Source organism: Sorex fumeus, unplaced genomic scaffold, assembly GCF_029834395.1.
Source record: "Sorex fumeus unplaced genomic scaffold, SorFum_2.1 ptg000043l, whole genome shotgun sequence".
NCBI classification, from domain to species: Eukaryota; Metazoa; Chordata; class Mammalia; order Eulipotyphla; family Soricidae; genus Sorex; species Sorex fumeus.
Genome location: NW_026606100.1, coordinates 50,323,380 through 50,347,770, shown reverse-complemented (window position 1 = coordinate 50,347,770; position 24,391 = coordinate 50,323,380). Strand labels below are relative to the sequence as shown.

The window sequence follows — 24,391 nt, the reverse complement described above, 5'->3', positions numbered from 1 at the left end:
AGCATCAGCATCATCTTAGCCATCATCACCGTCCTCACCACCATCCCTGGGTGGGGGGGTGGGGGCAGTCAAAGCGGGAGGAGGCAGGGGCGAGCGGGTGAGCCTGTCCCAAGCTGAGAGCAACGGAGACCCCCTACCCCCCAGCCTGCCCAATCTGGCACCGCTCAGCTCAGAACATGGCCCGGATAAATACTGGCTCTTGTGTACATAGAAAGCCTGTCCCCGGGCACTTTCCGTACCCCAGGGCCTGTGACAAAGCTGTGGTCACAGCAGCCCCGTACTATGTGCCAAGACCTTCTGGGCACAGGGACCCCAAGTCCACCACTCAGATGGGGAGACCAAGAGCCTTGGTAAATCCTTTTGGGTCATTGCTTGGGTTATTGCTCTTGCATTTTCACACAGGAAGCTGCCACCCCAGGGCACCAGGAAACCTCAACAGGCCACACTGCCACAGGCTGGAGGTGCAAGCCAGGGTCTCGAGGCTGCACACGAGGTATTCCATGGGACAAATGACAAACTGTGTGCGCTGGGGGCCATCGGCAGGGCTCACACATGCAGCTGGCATGGGGGAGCAGGACAGCAGAGCCCAGGGGCCGGGACAGGCGTCCCACCTGTCCGCTCCGGGGCTGGTACCTCCCGGCCGACTTACCCTGAGCACGGCGTAGGGGGCTCCGACATCCGCACAGCGGGGGGCTTGACCAGGCTCTCCTGAGACGCGTCGAACATAAGGTACAAGGCCTGCTTCTTGGGGGCGTCATCGTCCTGCTGCGAGAGCAAAGGGACGCGTCAGTGTGGCCGTGACACGTGAACCCCAGAGCGCTCCCGGGAGGAAAAGCAGCCTGGGGATGGTGGCGTCTGGCTCCAGCTCTGGCAGCAGAGGGGACAGCCACGCCCGTGAGCACTGCGGGGGACGGAGGACAGGACTGTGCAGCTGCGGTGCCCACTTTCTCAGGCTGGGACTGGCGCAGCCGGGCACGTGGACCAGCCACGGAGCCCCACAGACCCGCGGCGACACAGGAGTGGCAGCTCCCGGAGAGGGACACGGGTCAGAGCAGCATGCTGGTATCGCTGTGTGTCCTCACCCACCCGCAGTGGAGCCACGGGACAGTGTGGGGCCCTGTGCAGAACCAAATGCCACCAAGCCAGCGGGGTCGCTGCCCACCAAACTACTTAGAGTGAAGTGGGGGGGGGGGTCTGGGCGGCGGGCGGCGCTCTGTGTAGGGCACATGCCTCATGTGTCCACGGCTGTGGCAGTCAGAGTACATGGTATGTGCCCAGCGGGCTCAATTCCCAGGGTCACGTGCCCTCCCAGGCAGCACTGGAAGCCTCAGCACTGCGGCACCCCTGGGCCTTTGCACGGAACCTCCAGCCCAGTTATCTGAGACTCACCAGGGGTGCAGCAGGGGCTCCCGGTTATGGCTTCAGAGTGGCTACCCCGCCAAAAAAAAAAAAATCAAGGAAATGAAAAAGGTGGGGACAGGCTGCTTGTCCACCACTCAACTCACCCAAGCAGGGAACCGGAAGGAAGCAGAAAACAGGTCACAGTGGCCTTAAAAACAGCCCAACTGCCATGCCCCACCTTTCCCAGAGCAACCTCTGATGGTCTCAGTGCACAGAAGGGATTCTGCGGGAGTCAGACCGCATAGACTTCCTTCTCCCCCAAACCAGCCACGTGAGCTCAGCCCGCCCCCATCTCTCCCCGCCCCCACGCACTGCACAGTTGAGGTGGGCCCTGAGGAGCCTGGCCGGGGGTTTGAGTTCCCAGGAGGCCGGGGGAGTGTGGGGGGGGGGAAGCCCGCCAGCCCACCCGCCTGCTGTAGGGTGGAGGCAAAGGCACTTACAGGTAAGGAGGAGCCGATTTTCTCCATGTATTCAATTTCGTAGGAGTTTCTGTAATCCAGCTCTGCAAAGGAAGCCAAGGGGGAGGTCAGGTCAGCAAGGCAGCGGGAAAGTTTGGGCTGGGCAGGGTGGGGCCGGGACAAGGCGCTAGGGTGGTGGAGAATGTCCCCTGATTGGAGACCTCCCATCCAGGCAAGAACGGAGACTCCACCCAGCTATTTTTAGACATCTGGTCAACCTCTTGTGACCCAGGGGCTCCTGCCATCTGGAAGGAGGAACAACGCCACAGAATGTCACGGAAGTGGGCCCAGACCTGTGCCTTCTGCATGAGCCTGTGGACCAGCATGCGTGCGTGCGTGCGTGTGTGTTCATGCACCAGCACATCTGGCATGAAGGGATGTCTGTGACAGTATTCATGTGACATGTATCTGCGTGGCATGTGCATGGGGCTGTTCTTCTCTGGCCATCTCACGTACACCTCATGGGATCTTGCCACGTCCCATGGACACTGGGAGCTGGATGCACCACTGGCTTCTCTGACAAGGCCTCTCCATTCCCTGCCTCCAGGGAAGGACAAAGCCTGCTCCTGCAGAACCCATGTGCCATTCAGTGCATTTCCCGAGTGCTGCCAGCTTCAGATGCTGAGACTGTTACAGTACCAGCCAGGTGGAGGAATGGCCCATTTCTCATTTCTTCTTCCTTTTTTTTTTTTTTTTTTTGCCTTTTTTGGGCTGGAGCGATAGCACAGTGGTAGGGCATTTGCCTTGCAAGCTGCCAGCCCGGCCAAGCCAGGTTCGATTCCTCTGCCCCTCTTGGAGAGCCCGGCAAGCTACCAAGAGTATCTCGCCCACACAGCAGAGCCCGGCAAGCTACCTGTGACGTATTCGATATGCCAAACACAGTAACAACAAGTCTCAGAATGGAGACGTTACTGGGCCCGCTCGAGCAAATCGATGAACAACGGGAGGACAATGCAGTAAGTGCGTTTTTGGGGTCACACTCGGCGATGCACAGGGGTTACTCCTGGCTCTACACTCAGGAATTACTCCTGGTGGTGCTCAAGGGACCACAGGGGATGCTGGGAATCGAACCCAGGTCGACTGCATGCAAGGCAAGCGCCTACCTGCTGTGCTATTGCTTCAGCCCCAGAATGGCCCATTTCAAACAGACGTCCCACTGCAAAGGAAACACTGGACACTCTCCCCAGGGAAACCAGCATCTGCCCCAGGGGAGGAAGCCCCAGCAATCAGCTGAGCTCCCGGTCCAGGGCGCGGGTCCTGGGCATCTAGCAGGAGCGTCCAGTAGTGCTGGCACCCCAGACAGGGCGGGAGGTTCAGGCGGCCCGACAGGGCTGAGCCTGGCAGTCACCCACTCCTGCAGACACCAGCGGCTTGTTTCCCGTTAAGGAGAACTGAGGGGTGACAGGTCACCTCCTCGGCAGCCAGCTCTGTCAGATGGTCCGTGGCAATCCTGAAACCTGATGTCTTTCGTTTTATTTTATTTTATTGGAGGGAGGTTCCGGCCACACATGGTGGCGCTCAGTGGCTATGCCTGGCTCTGTGCTCAGAAGTGAGGCCTGGTAGGTTCTGCATCTAGGACCAGCACCTTAAACCCCTGTATTAGTTATCCAGCCCGAGCCTTATGTGTGTGTGTGTGTGTGTGTGTGTGTGTGTGTGTGTGTGTGTGTGTGTGTGTGTGTTTTAACAGAAAAATAATGTAAAGAAGCGAGAGGTGTGGTTCAGCATGCAAGAGCCTGGGTTCAACCTCCAGTTCTGAAAACAAAAGTTCCAACGGTTCCATCTGGGCAATGGAGACAGCACCCACGGCCGGAGCACAAGCCATATGATCATCGGCACAGCCTGGCCCACCCAGCATTGGACACGGTCCACGGGCTCCCAGCAACCCTGGCGGAGGCCCCCAATGAAAAGAATCACGGAACTAGCAGGAACCTGACTTCAAGGCCTTCTATTTCATGTGTTGACATCCCTTTGAAAGGATTCTCTCCCTGACCTCTAGCATGAGGTCCCACGGCTGACCACCTTCTCGGGCGACCCTGGGTGACACCACACTCTCGTGGGCCCGAAGCCCTCAAGAAAAGAGGGGGGTTGCCAGGACTATTAGTAATAGAGGGACCTCACATGCCCCAGAGGCGATGTTCTGCCGGCGTGAGCGAGCTGGAGACGGGCCGGTCCGCCCCAACTTAGCACTTGTTTATAGAGATGGAATGTTCTCCTCGGTCCACAAACAAGGAAGCAGCAGGCGGGGAACAGGACTGGACTATTTCAAGAGCCGCGTCCAGTTCGCTCCCGGACGAGCTCTGAGAGCCAGGGTGAGTGTTTGGCTGTTCCATGTCACGGGCCAAGTTGAGAAAAATGAGGACAAGTCAGCTCCTGCTCTGAGATGTCACTGCCAAGGTCTTACTTAAGCCAAATGATTCTCAGGATGGGGAGAGGCTTCAAGGACTGGAGCACATGCTTTTCATGCGGGAGCCCCAGGCCTGATCTCCAGCACATGGTCCCCCGAGCACTGATGGGGAGTCCCCGAGTTCCACCAGGTGTGAGCCCCAAACAAACAAAAAGCTCAAGTTTCCACAGAAGGTTCCCACATGCTCCAGGGGGGGCGGGGGGGGGGGGGACAGGGCAGAGAACACTCAGGATGCGGCAAACAAGCTAAGAAGCATGCGCGGGGGCTGGAGAGAGAGTCAGGGGACAAGACTTCGCCTTGAGTGACTTGGGTTCGATCCCTGGCACCATTCGGTGCTGGCAGGAAAGCAGGTGGCTCAGAGGACACAGGCCAGTGCCTCGAGGGTCCCCACACCTGGTCTCCACACCCTTCCCGGTCAGCCTTCCCACAATTCACACTTGCATCGTCAAGGGCTGGTTTTTTAGACGCGTCTGAGTTCCAGATGGGCAGAGCTGCCTCTTTGTCGGCTTGAACCAAAAACAATCCGTCACCAATTAAGTCCCGAGTGGCCTGTTTCAGCTCCACAGAAGATAGCGAGGTTGGAACGAGGCCTGTTTGCCTGTTATCTATGAAATGACGCATGTATTCATTCCTGACCACAAAACCAAACACACACACACACACACACACACACACACAGAGTCCATCATGTGCCTTTTGAGGCTCATCCATGAAGCTACACGCAAGTGAGCTTCTGTTCGGTTTTTAATTTGTTTGGGGGGTCACTCTGGGCTCTGCTTGGGGACAGCCTTGGGACCTGACATCCTTCATGTAACAAATGTGCTCAGCCAGCTGAATGAGCTTTCTGGCTCCATGTTAATTCTATTGTTAGTTATCATCATCATCATCATTATTATTATTATTATTATTAGGGGCCCACACTGGTGGTGCTCTCTCAGCTGTGTTGGGAGGCCATCTGAAACTGGGGCTCAAACCCGGACCTCCTGCAAGCAAAGCAAGTGTCCGGCCCACTGAACTCTCTCCAGAGGCCCTTGGCTGGTTCCTGAACATCTCTGTCTGACATGAGGAAAGTTTTGAGGAAGCCCCCAGAGACAGGGACTGCAGGAAACAGTGGGTACCTCCAAACCACCAATCCACGGTATGTGCTCACTGGCTGGGGCTGCCCGTGGGACCCTCCTTCCCGCCCATGTACCCGTCTGCCAAGTTTCGATGACAGGCTTGCCACGAAGCCACTGGCCGCCTGGCCTGGATTTCCCTTCTCTCACTGTCCTACTCAGTCCCCACTGTGTTCAGGGATGCAAAGAGGACACGGATGGAGTTCATGTCACCATGACGGTGGTCAGTGGCCTCAAAGTGGCCCAGCCCAAGCACAAGGGATGGCAGAGCCGAGCGGAGGCCTAGGGCAGGTGGAGGTGGGCGGTGCCAACTTAGCCCCGCTGCAGGGCAGCTGAGTGGGAGGGTGGCCATTGGGCCCTGTGCCCAGGGGGAGTGTGTAGAGGAGAGGACTTCGGGGTGGAGCCTGGAGCCTGGGGATGCCTGGGGCCACTCCAGAGTGGAAGGTCACCGTGACGTCTCCCACAATCGAGCAGGCCAGGCTGGAGCCAAATCAAGGCCCCACCGCAGAGACTGTGGCCCAGAGGGCCAGTAGGTGGGAACTGAATTCCCACTTCCCGTTCAAACTGTGGACGGGCAGCGCGGGGGGAAGAAAAGGCCCCTGAGATGCCACAGAGGAGCTGGACTCACGGGGATTCTTCAGAGACAACATAGAGATAAGCTGGCTGCGAAGCCAGGGCTGACGGGGGGCCTGCAGGGGACATACCCAGAATCTCCCTACACCCCAGGGGTTCACAGCACTGGGCACTCAGCTGGTGTGGGTGAGGGCGGAGGTCCTTCACCGCAGTCCAGAGCTCCAGAATGCACAGGGGATTGTCCTGGCCTCCTGATCTCTTTCCTTTTCTCCCTTTCTCCCTTTCTTTCTTTCTTTCTTTCTTTCTTTCTTTCTTTCTTTTTTCTGGGTCACACCTGGTGATGCTCAGGGGTTACTCCTGGCTCTTCACTCAGGAATCACTCCTGGTGGTGCTTAGGGGACCATATGGGATTGAACCCGGGTCAGCCACCGGCTGTGTGGAAGGCTAATGCCCTACCCCCTGTACTATCGCTCCAGTCCGCCACTTTCTTTCCTGCGATTGTTTGGAGCAACACCTTTCAGGGAGAAACTGGGAGCCCCCAGAGGCACCCCGAGTGCAGGAGGAGGGCCGGGATCGGGTTAGAGGTCTCCGGGGTGGGGATGGCGGGGCCGGGACCACCAGAGCCAGGGTCCTGGGTTAATCCTCCCGCAGGAAAGGCCCTGCTTCTCCCCTCTACTCCCCTAGTGGGAGAGGGACGTGGTGCCTGGCACAGAGGTATCCTCCCATGGACGGATTGAGTGGCAGCAAGCCTGAGTACCCAGTCCTGGTCTATGACCACAGGCCTGAGACTGAACCCACAGGAGGGAGCTAGACAGAGCGAGTGCGGGTGGGGCCCCCACGAGCCCGTCAGGGGGCCTGGGGGGGGGGTTGGGGTCAGACTGTGGGAGCACTGAACGACGGTCGCCTGGGAGGTCCCAGTTAACCGAGCTTCTACTCACATGGGGCTGTGCCCGTCCACTCACCAAGGGACAAGGCACAGCTGCCTAAAAGCAGAGCTGGGGTGATCGTGGGGGGTCCGGGGGGGCAGTGCAGGCCCGGCAGGCGTGGAGCAGGCTGGGGGTCTTGGCTGTGAGCACAAGCAGTGCGCATGCCGAGCACCGAGGCTGCAGCCCCAGCTGGTTACCTGACTGGGTGGGGCCTCTCCGGGCCTGTGGCTCCCTAGCGGTGCCCTCCGGGGCCGGGGCCGGGCCGGGCCAGCCGCGGCGGTGCTTACCCTCCGAGGGGGATTCGAACTTGGTCTCGTTCACAAACGTGGACAGGTCCGAGGGCTGCGGGTAGTCCTGCTTGTCTGCGTCCAGCTCCACCGTCACGCACGTCCACTTCTGGTGGGTGACGGCTAACTTCTCCTCGTCGGTGGCGTGGACCACCGCAGAGATGACGGGGGGTGCTTCTGGGGTGCCCGCTGGCGTGGGGTCCTGCGAGGACAAGGGAACTGGTCTCTCTTCTCACCCTCCTCCTCCTCCGGGCCGCAGTCACCAAGACAAGCACAAACCCACTGACGTGACTCAAAGTGGACCCCAGGAAACACAGCCTGGTCCTGATAGCCCCACCTGGGAAGATCCTTCTCTGCTGGTTTGCTCAAGGGGGTCATCACGGGCTTAGGGGGGAAAATCGAGCTAGGGAGATGGAGCTAGGGCTGGAACACAAGCCGGGCATGTCGGAGCCCCAGGTCTGAGCCCCGGCACTACTGGGTCCCTGGAGCACTGTTGGGAGAGAACCCCATGCACCCTGGGTGAGGCTCCAAGATTTAAAAAAAAGGGACCAGAGAGATAGTACAGCAAGGAGGGTGTTTGCCTTGCATGTGGCCGACCCAGGTTCGATCCCCGGCATCCCATATGGTCCCCAAGCACTGCCAGGAGTGATTCCTGAGTGCAGAGCCCCAGGAGTAAGCCCTGAACATCACCAGGTATGATCCAAAAACCAAAAAAAAAAAAAAAAAAAAAAAAAAAAAGCAAACAAACAAAAAAATCAATCAATCAGAATGTGGTGCCTTTGGTTATTTTAAGACACACCTGCCCATTTTGTTTGAGAGAAACGACAAGGCTGACCCACAAGACCTTCCACGGCCCCCTGCCACAAGCTTCAGGCGGGCTCCACGCCATTAGCAGCAGTTCACACGCCTTCAGCCTGTCCTGGGGACCCAGAGCAGAGGTGCCCCCCGAGAGGCTGTTTGGGCTGGGCCGGGAGGATGGGACCCTTCTCCGCAGCCCTTGCCAGTGGCAAGAGCTGAGTCTGCATGCTGGGCCCCAATGGGCCGGCATCTGTGGGGTGTGTGTGTGCGTGTGTGTGTGTGTGTGTGTGTGTGTGTGTGTGGTTGGGGGGGCACATAACAGGGCAACGCCAGGCCCTGCCCCTCCCGCCACTGAGCCCACAGCCTGTCCTCATGCTGACCTTGTGGGACACAGTGTTCTCCCCCAGGGGAGAGGACCCCCGCCGAGCGTTGCCAGCACTGGGAGGGCCTTCGTGGGTGGAGGAAGGTGAAGATGGGCCAGCACCAGCAATGAGCAGAGAGGACCACCCTCAGATAGCCCCCCAAGCCCGGGGAGGGGAGGGATCAAGACAGGGCGGCGCCATACCTGAGAAGGCGAGTCAGACAGAGGAGACCGTTTCGGCGACTTTTTCACCCTAAATGTGTCACTGGAAACAAAATGCAAAGTGTGAACATAACCAACAGGCAAAGAATATTCCAGAACCTGCCAGAGTAGCCTGCGGCTCCCGCCCCTGCTGGGTCCCCGTCCCGGATGCCCTCTTCCGGTCCACGCCACTCCAGCCCCAGCCAGGGGACGGCCACGCGGCCACACACGGGCACTCTGGGGGGTAGCATGGCCAGGCAGGGTGTCTTCACAGATGCCATTAGGGACTGCTGACCCAGAAAATAGGGATAAATTTAGCTGAATGGTCTTATTTTTAAAAGCAGAGTTTGGGTGGTGAGTGGACTACGGGTCCGGGTTCCTCCACGATGATCTAAACCCACCGAGGAGAGGAGTGGAGGGGGGGATCCGGGTTCCGGAGATCAGCGAACAGGGCCCCCTTAGACCCGACCCCCGACACAGCCGCCACCAGTGGCAGGAGCCGCACAGACTCAGGGAGAAAGTTCTAGACTGCCGAGCAGGAGCCCTGAACTCCCCAGGAGTCCTGCATCCCCCACCCCGACCCAGGCAGGCTGCAGATAGAGCAGGCGGGGAGAGAAGTTTCCAACTACAGCCCAAAGCACGGAGCATGAAACGCACCATCGAAGGGTTTTTATTGGATGTTCTTGGAGGGGAGGTGGGTGGGCCTTGCCTGGCCGGGCTCTGGGACTATCTCCTACCTCTGTGCTCGGGGGTCCCCGACCAGCGGGGCTCAGGGGATCAGATGCGGTGCTGGGGACTGAACCAGGGCTGGCTGCATGCCAGGCAAGCGCCTTAACCCCTGGACTGTCTCTCTGGCCTAAAATGTCCCTTTGGTGCCAGGCATATGGGCCTGTGTCCAGACTTCGTCCCAAGAAGGAAGGGGTCTCTTTCATCTCTCCCTACCCCCGGGGAACAGTCACGCTGTCCACGGCCCATTTTCCCTTTCCTTCTCCTTTGTCCAAGTGCTTGGCGGTGGCGGAGGAGGGGGACATCTGTCCAAAGAGACCCCGGACCTGACACCCCGTGCGGGAGGGCGCCCACAAAAATCAGGGCTTGTGCCGAGGGCTTCCCCTGACCTGAGACCCCCCACGGCCCTGCTCTAACAGTCCCGGCTGGGCAGGACAGTCTGGCGCCCACGTCCCCTCGAGGCTTCCCACAAATAAAACTCAGACAGCGGCAGGGTTCAAGGGCAGCGGCGGCATCCCAAGGGCTCGAAGCACGTGCTGACCCATGCACATCACCATGCGGCCACGAGCTTCCGACTGCAAGCAGGAGGGGAGAGGCCCGGAGTGCCACGTCCCCGGAAAGTACCAGGAGGCAAAGAAAATGTCCATCCTGGGGGTGGGGGGGCGGCCCCCTCCAGGGAGGCCAGGAGAGGGTCTGCTCTGCTCCCACCCCTGGAGGGTCCCCGGGAAACACAGGTGGCTTCCACCCAAGGCCACGGTGCCGTGGAAAGTGAGAAACAAAGGACTGGGTGCAAGTCGAACCCGAACCGTGGGGCCCCCTCGATGAAGACGGCCGAGGACGTGATGGGGAAGAGGAACCCCGTTCCCGACCAGCAGGCAGACACGGGGTGACGGGGCCTCCCCCCCGCCCCCGGCCCCGAGCAGCTGGACTCCTACTAATATCCACGACACAGGGGTGCCCCGAACCCCGGCATTCACAGCCCCCCACATTCACAGGCAAGCTGCAGCCACGGAGAGGAAGGAAGCGGGTGCGAAGCGTGGGACGCAGAAGCCACGGCGGGCGAAGCACACGGAGCGGGAGAGGCAGGAGCGCGGATTTACTTACAACAGAGAACAGACAGACATCACATCTTCAACCATCCTGAGACAGGAAGACAAAGAAAAAAGGGAGACAGACAGAAGGAACTGACAAAAAGATAAGTCTGCCGACCCGCCGACTACAGGGCTCCCCATCCTGGGGGGGGGGCGGGTCGTGGGTCAGAGAACCGCCTCTCTTCTCGGACCCGGGTCCCAGCTGTGCCCTGCAGCATGGCCACGCCAGGCCACCCACCACCTGTGCTATGGGTGAGACCGAGAATCAGGGGTCCCCCCACCACCCTGTGCCATCTGGGACAGGAGAGAAGCAGCTGTCTGGGGGGTTGGAGTGAGGGGTGGAACGAGATGTCTTGAAAGGCTGACGTCCATCTGCACGCTGGCCCAGGACTGTTCACTGCACATCCTCCACAACCCCCCAACTGCGGCAGGGCCAAAGCCAGGCACGAAGACCCTCTTCCTGGACACTCTCACGGATGCACTCGGGGAGACCAGAGTGGGCAGGAGTGGGTCCTCCTCATCCTGTTGACTTGGGGGTCCCCTGCAGCCTGGTTTCGCTGGGTCACCCCCAAGCCCACAAGGGTCCACAAAGCCTTGATCGGTTCTTGATTGTGTTTGACATGAGAGCGAGTGGAAGACCCCAGAGCACATGTCTCCTGGTCCTGACAGGTCCTGCGGGCCCTGAGGCTGGGTCCTGGCAGGGTGGGCAGGTAGGCGCCAAGGCCCTGAGCTTGACAACAACCCACAGACCCGGTGACCAACCAGTGGGACTTGGGCGGGGCTGGACTCAACAGGGGCAAAGGCTACCAGAGAAAGGGCCGGAGCTGAAGGGCATGTTCCTCGGGGTGGCTGGGTAGCAGGGAGACAGATCCCTGCACCAGATAGCCCCTCCCGAGTAGAGCCCACGTCGCCTGGACCAATGTCCCATGGAGGCACAGAAACAAATTCCACCTTATAGGGGCTCCTCCTGGCTCCTGGGCCAGCCTAAAAGGCCAGCGAGAGTGAGGGGGGGCACCCCAGAGGCCTCTAGCCCTGCCACGGGGCACCCCAGACTCTGCCAGTGCACGTCCGGAAGGAGAGACACCGGCGTTTGCCCACTGGGGGTCCCTGTTGTCCCTCCCCAGGGACAACACCCTGCGATAGATGGGTGAAAAAACAAAAAAATCACGGAAATGATTAAGCGTGCAACTGGGAACGCCAGGCAGTAGGAAACAGCTGGGAAACACTGACTCAGACCATGGACTCATTGAGGCAAAAGACGAAGGGAGAGGGGGGTAGGGAAGCGGCACCCCAGGGGCACAGAGAGGCAGGCGGGGGTGCCCGGCGTGCCCACACGACAGCCACGGCGGGGTGAAGGCCTCCCAGGCTGGCCCGGGCAGGAGGCATGAGACCCAGGACGGGGACGTGGTAGGGGAGGGAGGGACGCACAGCCCACCTCCCTCTCACTCCCTGCACCCCCGCACTTACGTCTTCAGGGGCGTCTTCTTCTTCTTGGCGGGCTTGTTCAGCCCGTCCCCGTCCACGCCATTGGCATCCCCACCGCTCGCCGGGATCTCAAAGGAGGCCGGGGTCTTCGAGGGCGAGCCGGGGGGCTTGGAGGGTGGCTTCAGAGGGTCCGCAGCCTCCTCACAGGGGTCAGGGGCAAAGCTATAGGACTGTTGGGGCAGTTTGGGGGACTCCTGCATTTTCGAGGTGGAAGAGAAAGGGTTAAAGTTGGGGTCGTCCCACTTGTCGATGTCAAAGGTGTAAGTACCTTTGGCCATGGGGATGTCGCTGGGCGAGGCGGGGGTGGGCGAGGGGGGCGCGGCGTCCACCTTCTCGGCGGGGGAGCGGCTGGGCGAGGCGGGGGCCGCCGTGTCCACCTTCTCTGGAGGCTTCTTCAACTTGGGCCTCCTCAGGGGCATTTTGGCAACCGGCTTCTTGCCGAGCTTTTTGGTAGGAGGGGGGTTTTCCTGTTGGCTGTCCCAACTCCCCTTGTCCTCTGAATAGTCAAACTCCAGCCTCACGGAGAGGCCTTTAGCCGGGGGGTCCTCGGGACCCCCACTCTCTGCTGGGGTCTCCGCCTCGGCCTCTGGAGCAGCGGCCGGAGGTGGCAGCTTCCTGCCCACGGGGGGCGAGTTCTGCACCCGGCCTCCTCCAGAAGGAGGCGGGCCGGCCTCGTCGGGGCCCTCGGAGTCCAGGGGGCAGGCGGCCGGGGGCACGGCGGCGGGTTCGAGGGCGGCCTCGTCTGCAAAGGCTGGTGCGGGATCTTCCGTCTTGGCTGACTCCACGTTCGCCTCGGGGGCCAAGCTCTCCTCCCCAGGGACCAGGGGCTCTTCGGCTGGCCCCGGTGGGGTCTCCTTCAGCGGGGGCGTGTCCGTGGGCTTCTTTGAGGCGGGTTTCTTTTTTAAGGAAGGTGGCCTGGGCTTTTTAGTTCGCTTGAGGGTGCTGGACGCGTTGCTGGTGCTCGAGGCCTCTGGGGCCGGGGTCTCGGCGCTATCTGAGCAAGAAGCACCATCGAACTCACCGGCCTGCAGGCTGAGTGAGCGGGACAAGGTGGCTTTGGCGACGGGCACCGAGTCGGAAGACTTCCGCCTCGCGCCGGCTTTGCACTCCGGACTCTTGGGGTCCGACGTGCGCGACTCTGCGCTCTGGAAGTGATCCACCAGCTCGATGCTGTCGAAGTCCAGGTTGTAGGTGCCGCTGCTGGCTATGGGCTTGTCCTCATCGAAGACGGCGGAGAAGGAGTGTGACGGGGGCCGGAAGGGGCTGCCTTCCACGGAGCTGCAGCGGGGGACGTCGGCAGCGGGGACGGCGGGCGCGGGCTCAGCGGGGCATCCTGGGGACGTGGAGACAGAGCCGTCACACAGGACCGCACTGGGGCGTTCAGGGCTGGGTTCACACCAGGCAAATGCCCTCTAAAGAGAGGTCCCTGGCCCACCCCACTCTGGCCCACTCTCAGCTCTAGACTCGGAACAGATACACCCCGTTTCCCTACTCCGGAAATGGGAACAACAGAAGGAACCGCGTGCCCGGGGATGGCCAAGCCGGGGAGATCAGCAAGGAATGAAAGACCCGAATCCTCCGCCTCCTGGAACTCTTGTTTCCACTGAGCCAGCCTGAGGCGCCCAAACAAAGGAACCCAACTGCTTCCTTTTCAGACAAAACCCACTTTCTTTAGGAAGCAAGCAGAAGGCACCCCAACCCCCACAGTGGCACCCAAGGCTACTACTGACCCTCTAGATTGTTCCAGCAGCTACTACTGACCCCCCTAGACTGTTCCGGCACTCCCCTCCCACCCCCGGGAAAAGAACCACCCACTTTGAGAAACATCAAGAAATACGAAGAAAAAGGGGGGCTGGAGAGACAGCGCAGAGGGAGGGTGCTTGCCTGGCATGCAGCCGGCCTGGGTTCAATCCCCGGCGTCACCGGGGTCCCCCAAGCCCCAACAGGAGAGACCCCGAGTGCAGAGCCAGGAGTGAACACTGAGCACCACCAGGCATGGCGCAAAACGACAACAAAAAAGCAAACAAATCACAGCCCGGTGGAGCCAGAGAGAAAGTACTTGCCTGCCTTCCATGTGGCCAGACAGGAGGCTCCCCCTAACCCACAGAGGGTCCCCTGAGCTTCATCCACGAGTGACCCCTGAACACAGAGCAGGAGGAAGTCCTGAGCACTGCCAGGCGCGGCCCAGTCTCCTACAGCATCACAGGGACCCATTTCCCATGGGAGAAAGGGCGAGTCTCTGAGGAAGCTAGGCAGCCCCTCGGGGTTCCTCAGCTTCACATCAAATAGCCGGGTCATCCTGCCCTGAGAGCCCCCGCCAGCGACTGCGCTGAGCCCGGGGACACAGGCTGACTGCTGTGCACGGTGGAAGGTGCACGTGCGCGTGGCAGATGCGGGCTAAGGTACCCACGCCCTGGAAATGACTGGGCCCTCGGCTCCTGCTCCTCTGGCCCCGCCCCCTGCCACTGCGCCCCGCCCCTCCGGCCTTGTGCCCCGCCCCCTGACCCTTCGCCCCACCCCTCTGGTCATGTGCCCCGCCCTTGCACCCCGCCCCCGGACCCTTTGCCCCGCCCCCTGCCCTTGAGCCCCACCCCTCCAGCCTTGTGCCCCGCCCCCTGCCCTTGAGCCCCACCCCTCCCGCTTTGTGCCCCACCCCCTTCCCCTGTGCCCCGCCCCTCTGGCCTTGCGCCCCGCCCCCTGCCCCTGTGCCCCGCCCCTGTGCCCCGCCCCCTGCCCCTGTGCCCCGCCCCTCTGCCCCGCCCCCTGCCCCTGTGCCCCGCCCCTCTGGCCCCGCAGCCCGTCCCTCTGCCCTGCCCCCTGCCCCTGCACCCCACCCCTTGCCCCTGCATCCCGCCCCCTGCCCCTGTGCCCCCGCCCCACCTTGTCTGCCCCCTCCTTTGGGCAGGTATGCACTCCCACCCACTTTGTGACACCAACATCAAGGCCGGATGTGACTTCTCTTCCTGCTCGCCTGTCCCTTCACCTTTCCCCTGCAGCAGCTGCCGGCACAGGTTATCGGATCCCCACCTGCAGGCCCCGCCCACCCCAGGGCCTCTATCAGGGGCAGACCTGAGCTCTACCAGCCTGGGGCGTCGCTCCCGGTTACTATGCACAGCCTGGCTGAGTCCAGGTGCCCCAAAGGGAGGCCAGAAGAGCACCTGAGTGCAGGGTCTTGAGGGTGGGGCCTGGGGTAGGCTGTCCCAGGTTATCTCAGCACGGCCTAGTGAAAGTCTCAGGCCGGGAGCTGTCTGGGCCCTGGGTACCTGGAGGCAGCACAAGGGATGCCAGCCAGGTGCGGGCAGGGCTGGGGGGAGGGGCGACAACCCCTCCCTTCCCTCCAGGCCGTTCTGCAAGGTACAGCAGGTCTGAGTGCCACCGTGAGCAGGAGATCCGGCACCAGGGCTGATGCAGAATGAACAAGCCCCCAGACTCACTGTCCATTACTCTCCATCCCCAAGTCTCCGGAGCCGAGTCCTCTCTGGTGGGGAATCCCCCTGGAGGCCCACTGAAGGCCTCCCGGTGAGTTCCAGCCACAGGGATGTGGTGATGGGGACTCAACCAGGCCACCCGAGGGACTCGGGGCCACGCAGTGCTGGAGCTACCCCCATGCTGTCTCCCCAGCCTGAACAAATACTCGAGTGAAAACGCAGATTCACTGAACTCTGAGAGCCAGTGTCCCGAGGGGAGGCCGGTGACTTGGGACCATCTCCGGGGCTCTCAGACAGAAACTCCTGTACGGAGCCGATGCCCTAGATGCCACTCCACACTGCAGAGCAAGCCTCCAGGTAGCCTGCGACCCTCTCAGCAGCCGTGGCGGTTGGAGTCCCTCCAAGCCGGCCAGCGCACATGACCCCTGCTTACCTGGTTCTTCCGGGGGCGGCTGTGTGCTGACCTCAGGCTCTGGCACAACCTCTGGCGGTGGTGGGGGTGGGGCAGGTGGGGTCTTGACGGGGGTCGTGGATTCCGGGGTCTCAAACGCTTCTTCAGAGTCAGAACTCCTGGTAGAGAGAGGGGAGAGGTATAGGGTTCAGCAGAGGCCAGGGCTGAGGAGTGAGTCCCAGGAAACCCCAGCCAGAAATCCAGCAGCACCGGCCTGGGCCGGATGATCTCAGCGCCACTCAAAACACCCTGACTGGCGTGCCGGCTGCCCAGCGCACAGCACCCTCTTGTGGTACGTGACTGGCAGCCACGGGGTTCCAAGGAACATTTTGTTTTGTTTGGGGGCCACACCCAGCCGTGCTCAGGGTTTTACTCCCGGCTCTGCGCTCAGGGATCACTTCTGGCGGTGCCTGGAGACCATAAGTGGGCGTCAGAGATCAAACCCGAGTTGGCCATGCATAAGGCAAGTGCCCCGCCTCCAGGCCCAAGGGACACTCATGGACGCTGTTCTCACCACAAGACCTGTCCACAAAGCTACACCCACCCCCACCCCGCCCGCTGTCCTTCCTTCCCGGCACATCCTGTGCCTCGCCACTATTGATCGCTTCTGTTTGTTCCTCATCACTTTCATTCTTGCTCGTCTCTTGGGCTGAAAAAGGCCACGAGGGCCACGAAGTCCATTAATTGTGGCCTCCTGCATCTGGACCGAAAGATGGGGAATGAACACCCATGGGTGAACGAAGGAACGGATTTAAGGCGGCCCCCTAGCTAGAGGGTAGCTGGCAAGTGTCCTCCCAGAAGATTCTTCAGCCCGAAAGCTAAACCCAATCCCCACCCCCTGACACACACACACACACACACACACACACACACACACACACACTCCTTAGTAACAAAAGGAAGACACTCCCTAAATTCTTGTGCTGGGCACAAGAGCCCCCAAAGCACCGGGCTGGGGCACTGACTCAAAGGGCTGAGACTTGGGACAGCAGAGCCCACCCCCCCTCCCCACACACACACCAGAGTGGACACATCTTGTGTGGCCCCAGAGCAGACAGCCCCTTCCCATCATCCCAGTAGGGGCACACTTTACAGCCAGAAAGAGCGAGAGCATTCCAAATCATGGGCCGGGGCTTGCAACATCCACCCAGAGGGTTCCTGCTGGCCCCGGTGCCCAGCACCCAGGGCGCTGACTCAGTGTGGCTCTCGGGGCCCTGAGGGGAGGCACTGTGGCCGCCCCGGGGGTCCCAGCTCAGGTATTCCTGCAGCAAACCCAAATGCCACCTCCTCATTTGCAACCAGGAAGGTGATGAACAAGGGGGGTAGTTTGTGGGGCCATTGGCACAGGGCAGAAGGGGTCGGTCTGAGATTCACTGTCAGCAGGACACAAGCCACGTCACTCAGCTGCTGGGCTCTCGGGAGGTACAAGGCCCTCAGCAGAAGGGGTCTTCAGAGACCCCGTGCCTGAGCAAGCCGCTACTGCGAAGGAGGAGCCCGTGGGAGTTCCTTCAAGAATAGTGACGCCCAGGCCATTTCCACAGCCAGTTTGTCAACATCAGTGAACCCCACCCCAACATCAGGGACTCCCCCAACCAGCCACGAAGCCTCGCAGGGGCTCTGAGAAGTGATCAAGAACCTCAGAGCAACTTAGTTTTTGTTTTCTTGTGTTTTTTTTTTCCTTTTTGGGTCACACCCAGCGATGCTCAGGGGTTACTCCTGGCTCTGCTCTCAGGAATGACTCCTGGCAGTGCTCGGGGGACCATATGGGATGCCGGGAATCGAACCCAGGTCAGCCACATGCAAGGCCAATGCACTACCTGCTGTGCTATTGCTCCAGCCCCTGGGTTTAGTTCTTAAAGGGTTTTTTTTGTTTGGTTGGTTTTTGACTTTTTGGGTCACATACAGTGATGCTCAGGGGTTACTCCTGGCTCTGCTCTCAGGAATGATTCCTGGCGGTGCTCGGCGGACCATATGGGATGCTGGGAATCGAACCCAGGTTGGCCGCATGTAAGGCGAATGCCCTACCCACTGAGCTATCGCTCCAGCCCGTCCTCAGAGCAACTTTGGATGGGACCAGGGAAGCCTCAGATTTCACAGGAAGGATGCCTCAGGGTGGAGACAGGGCGGGCTAAGTCACTGTTCACAGTTCCCGTTAACACAAAGCAAGGCGGGCAAGAGACACAGCGTGAGGCCACAGGCCTGGCACGTGCCCAATACCAGTTTCATCCCTGGCAACACACAGAGCCTGAACTCCATCACTGGATGTCGCCCTGGTATTGCAGGGCCTAGCATTCGGCCGAATGGCCTGGTGAGTCCAGTATCTAATGGGGGGGGGGGGGGGCAACAGGCATGGGAGCACTGTTTGGGAGGACTCCACTGCAGAAAAAAAGAAAGAGCGAGGAGGACAGAGATGGGTGATGTGGTGGCCGAGTGCCTGCCTTGCAGGTGTGACGCCCAGAGTTCTACCCTGGGACTACCTCGCATCCCAGGTATAATCCCAGGACACACAGGAACTGCAAGGCCAAGTGTGCGTGAGCCTGAAGCATATGCCCCCCGGTGAGCACACACCTGGAAGCACCAAGGAGCGAGGGGGGGAGGGGAGGGGGCGGGGCAGGGGGGGGCAGATTTCAGATTCATTGGGAGACATCAATGGACCCAAACACCTGATGTTGACAGGCTATTCCCTAGCACAAACCAGACAAGGACGGGTGACCTCGGTGCATCAAGGAGGGACAAGGCTTGGTCCAGGGGTGGGTGTTGCCGGCTGCCCTGACCCCCAATCTCTTCAAGCTTGAGGGACGTACCCAGAGCCCACTCACCTCCCAAAGGACCCACAGAGGGAGTCCCCGCCCACACCCACCAGGCCCATTCCAGGGGGCCCCCTTAGCAGGAAGCCCAGGCCCTCTCCCCCGAGACCCCTTCCACTCAGACTCCTGACAGCAGGCTCGGCCGTGGGAACTGAGCCCTGCCTGCAGCCACACAGGCAGCTTCCTCTGGGAGAGGCAGGTCCTTCCTCTCAGCCCTGAGGCCGGTGCGAGGGGAGGAGGGAAGGGGGGGCTTCCAGCACAAAGGGTCCAGCTCTCTCCCCCCCCCCGCCCCACCCCCACCCCCACCCAGCCTGGCTCTGCAGAAACTTCAATGCTGCATCTGCGAATCACAACCAGGTCACTCTTACTTCAGTGGCCCCAGCCAGCCACAGCCCCTTCCATCTGCCCCATGCGGAGAGACAGGGGGACACCCAGGCCCCTGTGGGGGTCCTGCCAGTTTAATCTAAACTCCTGAGTCCCAACAGTGAAAGCAGCCAAAGACCAAGGGCTAGGACTCATTCTGACCTGGCCGGTCTGCACAGCTCCACCCTCTGCCGGGAGTGGAGTCGGAGTTAGCTGGAGGAGGTGGTGGCATTTTATTGTTTAATGAGCTCTTCTTTCCCTGTGAGGTTCCCCAGGGGGCTGGAAAACATTCTGAGAGCAGGGGGCTCAGCAGTCCACCCAGAAAGACTGTACATAATAATAATAATAAAGCCACAGCTTGGATCCCTGCTGCCGTTGGATTTTCTTTCTTCTCTCCCTACTACAAACAAAAAAGAAAAGAAAACAAAAAAAAAAAACCACTAAAGTACAAGAAATGGTTCTGCGGAGGCCTCAGGTGCTTTCAAAATGAAAGAAAATTGATTTTCCATGAAGCAATATCAGGAAGAGAAATCCACCTCCATGGGCTTCTAAAAAGGAAAACTTATTTATCAGGATGCACTAATGCCTCATTCTCTGTGTGAGTTGATATGCAAATACAAAAAAACCAATATGCAAATACGAGAATATGCAAATGACATCCCATGCAGTATGGAAAGATTGGTCCTCGAGGCAGGGACTGAATCTGGTCATCTCAATCCCCAGCAAGAAAAGCATCAGAAGAGCCATCAGATGATGAACTTTCTAGCATGTATCAGGGAGACCAAATTAGACCCATTTAGATATAATGCTCTCTCTTCAAATATGCCCTGCCGGAAGTACAAATCAAAATGACAATGAGCTATCAGCTCACACCAAGGAGAACAGCTTGTATAAAAAGCATGCACGGATCATTGGTGGTAGAGAATGGGCACCGGTAGAGGGATGGGTATTCGATCATTGTATAATTGAAACCCAAGCACAAAAGTTTCTAAGTCTACAACTGTACCTCATTGTGTTTCACTAATAAAAAAATAAGTAAAGCATGCCCGGGAGTGGGGTTCCATCCCTGGCATCCCATATGGTTCCCTGAACCCCGCCAGGAGGAGGGAAGGGAGGGCTTCCAGCACAAAGGGTCCAGCTTTCCCCCCCCCCCCCCCCAACCCACCCACCCAGCCTGGCTCTGCAGAAACTTCAATGCTGCATCTGCGAATCACAGCCAGGTCGCACAACCCTGAGCACCTCTGGGTGTGGCCCCCAAACCAAAACAAAACAAAAAGAAAAAATAACAACAGATGAGTGAATAAAGAAACTGCGAAATACTCAGCTATGAGAAAAGATTAAATTTTACCATTTGCTACAAATTGGATGGAACTGGAGGTTGTCAGTGAAGTGACTAAGTCAGAAAGATAAACAAGATGACCTTGGCCAAGCACAAGAGTATAAAGAAACAAAGCAAGTGATTAGACAATACCCGATGGAAACAAACAGAGACAGGATCAATAGAACCAGAACAGAGATAAGTGCTGAGGGCATGGGGACGGGGCAGAGGGGACTACGGTGGAGGGATTTGAAACACTGGCAGAGGAACTGGCGTGGTGCTTTGCCACCGTTAAACAACAAGTCCAACACTACATACAGTCAAGTGAGGGCCAGAGCGACAAGACAGCAGTTAGGGCATTTGCCTCGCACATGGCTGACCTGGGTTTGATCTCCAGTATCGCATAGGGTCCCCTGGGCCCTCCAGGAGTGATTCCTGAGCACAGAGCCAGGAGTCAAGCCCTAAGCACTGCCAGGTGTGGCCCCCAAACAAACACATGAAAATACTGTGGTCAACTGTGATAGCTAAAAATGAAAGAAAAAACAAACAAACAAACAGACAAACAAAAAAAAAAACGTAGAGAGCAGGTGCAGTGTACAGACAAAGCCTGGTGCAGGGGGGAACGTCACCTCGCCATTGGTAAAATTTAATCTTTTCTCGTAGCTGAGACGACAGTGATCAACGGCTGGGTTCCAGTCTTAACGTGCCTGTCTGGATTCTGAGCTCTCTGTATGCAAGTGACTGCCAAATAGCTTCCACGGAATCCCTGCTTCCCAAATGCATCTTAGACAACATTCCTGGGTGCACAGGAATTCATACTTAGAGAAAAGTAGTACTTACTGATTCCATATGTTCCATTTTAACACCTTATAGAATAGATACTTATTCTCTATAATCTAAAACATCCTATAGGGGCCGGAGCCATAGTTCAGCGGGGAGGGCATTTCCCTTGCACACGGCCAACCCGGGTTCGATTCCCAGCATCCCATATATTCCCCTGAGCACCACCAGGAATGATTCCTGAGAGCAGAGCCAGAAATAACCCCTGGGCATCGCCAGGTGTGACCCAAAAAGGAAAAAAAAAAGTCCTATAAAATAGGTTCTTAGTAGAAAGTCCATCATAAAGAACCACTATTCAGGGCTGGAGTGATGGTACAGCAGATAAGGCATTTGCCTTACATGCAGCCAGTCCAGGTTCAATCCCTGGCATCCCATATGCATCCCCCCCCCCCCACCCGCCCGTGTGCAGAGCCCAGAACAAGCCCTGAGAACTGCCAGGGCATCACCAACCAAAAGGAACTACTAAGCTATCTAGACAAATTTGAAAACTGCACGCCAGGGGCTAGAGCTTGCTTGCACCTGCAAATGTCTCTTCATTATCTGGAAAAATCCTGAGACAGTACAATGAAGAGTTTACAAACAGGCTCTGTTCAGCAACAGCTTGTGCTACGATCACGGGATTATCCCTTAAGAAGGCAGCCTGGGAGAAGGAAATGAATCTGGCAGTGCAACGTGAAAGTCAGGCAAGGGGTCTCCATCCACCTGGGCAGGGAGCAGCCGGCAGGTGTAGCCCCAAGAACAGGCGGCACCAGCCCCTGAGCCTAGTACCCCTGGCTCCACAAGGATGTTAGCAAAAGGTGTAAGATCATCCTCCAGGTATTTCCTCGGATTCCAGAGAATCTCTCTGACCTCTGAAGTCCCACTGAGGTTGGTCTGAAGCCTCTGCTCCTCCCAGTCAGGAATCTGGTCTCCTCCCCAAATACACAAGGTACCAAAACAGAAACTGTCCCCAAGGCACACAGCCAGACGCAGGGCGCAAACTCGTGCTACCCTGCATTGTCATTTGGCTAAAATGATCTTTCTTTTACAGCTATAAACTATGATAACAACATAGAGTCCATCAGCACCCATAAAGCTCTAGTATAGGGCCACAGAATATAGCTCAGATAGAAAACTGTGGGGTCCGTATAATTAATATGCAGACACGTCCGGACACGTCTGCTTGCACACGTGAATGTGCACATCACATATAAAGCAAGCTTGGGAAATGCCCTCCCCACTGTGCTATCACTCTAGCCCCAAGCTTGGGCATCTTTGAATAGACACTACAGATGTCATTAAGTGGCGACACATGCCCAGGTTTTACTGGACATACCTCGCATGTGCGGGAGAACAGGACGCAGACCCTTACAGCCCGGAAGCTAATATTCTGTCTTTCCACTTTTCCTCCCTTTGCTGCTATTGTGCGGATGGCGGGAGCCACAATGCCCGTTGGTGGTGCTCACACTCTCAGTGGCGGTGCTCAGCACGCCCGGCCTTGTGCTGAAGATGGGACACTCTGTGGAGGCCCCAGAGGACAGCAGAGCCACAGGAACCACACTCGGGACGTGTGGGCAGTGCTGGAGATCAAACTCACATGCCCATGCTTGCAATGCCTTTTACCATAAAACTGGAGGGGATGGGGTGGGGCCACACTTAGCGGTCCTCAGGGGTCACTCTAAGTGGTACCATGTGCTCAGCCCTTAGAGCTGTCTCTCCAACCCCTTGTCCATCCTTCTACACCGAGCCCTATGCTGACCCGGGCAGCTGCGGTTCTCCGCTGCCCCAGTCCAGCCTTCAGTAAACCTGCAGGTGATTTAAGAGTCTGACTCAGAACTTGGAATCTAAATGATGCAACACGAGTGTAAAAGCCGGGAGTGACCCCTGAGCATCACCGGGGATGGCACCAAAACAAAACGAAAAATAAATGAATGACCCAACATGACCGTTCCCCAGAAGCGAGTCTCCCACCTCAGCAGCACCGCCAGGCAAAACTTGGTTCCAGATTTCTAGATAGTTTCTCAGGATTCCAGTGTGCAGTTCCCACCCTGAAAAAGGATCCAGGCAGGCAGATGTTTTCGCCACTGCTCCCAGGCCTGCCCGCCCTTCCTGGGATTGGGAGGTGGGGGTTTACTCATGGCCCCCTTCACCCTCCAAGAAGACAAAGCCTGGGAAAGCTCCGGCCCACAGCTGTGAGCCCTGGGGCACCCCTCCTGCCCTCCAGACCCAAAGACCATCTGGCATCCAGGAGAGAGGGAACCTTCCAGAAACTCAGCTCTCCGTCACACAGAAGCAGGTTGTATAGATTTACACATAAGCAGGTATTATTAGAATTCTGTGCACCCTAGCAGGCTAGTCTGGTCACACACACACACACTCTTGCAGAGAACTAGTGCATGCGTGCACATACACAGCATACACACACACACACACACACGCACACACACCCTTCTTGCAGAGCACCAGTGCACGTGTGCACACACGCACGTGTACACACACATACACAGACACTTCCTGCTGGGAACCAACACATACATACGGAGACTCACACATTACATACCCTTTTTGCAGAGAACCAGTGCACACACACAGACATACACACACACACACATGCAAACACATACAGCCACATACCCATCTTGCGAGAACCAGTGCGCACATACACACACACACACACACACACACACACATCCTGCTGGGAACCAACACATACACACAGAGACTCTCACATTACATACCCTTTTTTCAGACAACCAGTGCGCGCACGCACACACATGCATGCAAACGCATGCAAACACACACAAACACACACACACACACCTCCCTTTCTTCGCAGGAAAGGAGCTGACAGTGTTCGTGTCACACCATACACAGGCTGCGAGGTTTCTGGACCCAGGGGACCGAGTGGCCCCGGAAGACGCCTCTGGGAACACGAAGCAGCTGCTGCACGCCAGACACCCTGGCTCACCGGGAAAGCAGAGCAGCTGACAGTGCTCTTATCACAGAACCCGACACCTGGGGCCAGCAAGGCGCCAGGCCAAGCCCACTTTCCCACCCAATGGGGTGTCAGCAGAATTCCTAGGACTGCAGCAGTCTGCGTGGGAGGAAGGGGAAGAGACCCGGGATCTGGGGCCAGCACTGAATCCTGCTGTGAGTAAAAAGAGGCAAAGCAACACAGTTCACTGACTTCCCCGGCGAGGAGCAGCCAGGGATACCCGCACATCACACCCCCCTCTCACACCTAGGCGAGCACAGAACAGCCAAAAAACAAGTAGCCCTCAGGGCCGGGGTGATGGTTCACCAGGCTGGGTGCAAGCTTGGCACGGGGGAGCACTGGGATCAACTGTGATGTCCCCCGCACCAGCAGCCGAGCTCTCGG

The 24,391-nt window shown here is 58.5% G+C and overlaps 1 protein-coding gene across 4 annotated transcripts in view; it reads right to left on the bottom strand.

Annotated features, from left to right (window-relative positions):
- TACC2 (transforming acidic coiled-coil containing protein 2) overlaps positions 1–24,391 on the bottom strand; it is a 57,352-nt gene that overhangs the window by 19,903 nt on the left and 13,058 nt on the right. For 3 of the 4 annotated variants that reach the window (XM_056120652.1, XM_056120651.1, XM_056120650.1), the window contains exons 2-7: positions 15,688–15,824; positions 11,809–13,159; positions 8,528–8,588; positions 7,165–7,366; positions 1,842–1,903; positions 650–765 (exon numbers count right to left, since the gene is read on the bottom strand). In XM_056120652.1, coding sequence (XP_055976627.1) covers positions 650–765; positions 1,842–1,903; positions 7,165–7,366; positions 8,528–8,588; positions 11,809–13,159; positions 15,688–15,824 — 1,929 coding nt within the window. Of the gene's footprint in view, positions 1–649; positions 766–1,841; positions 1,904–7,164; positions 7,367–8,527; positions 8,589–10,354; positions 10,391–11,808; positions 13,160–15,687; positions 15,825–24,391 lie in introns of all 4 variants that reach the window. The other variant, XM_056120649.1, reaches the window with a different exon arrangement.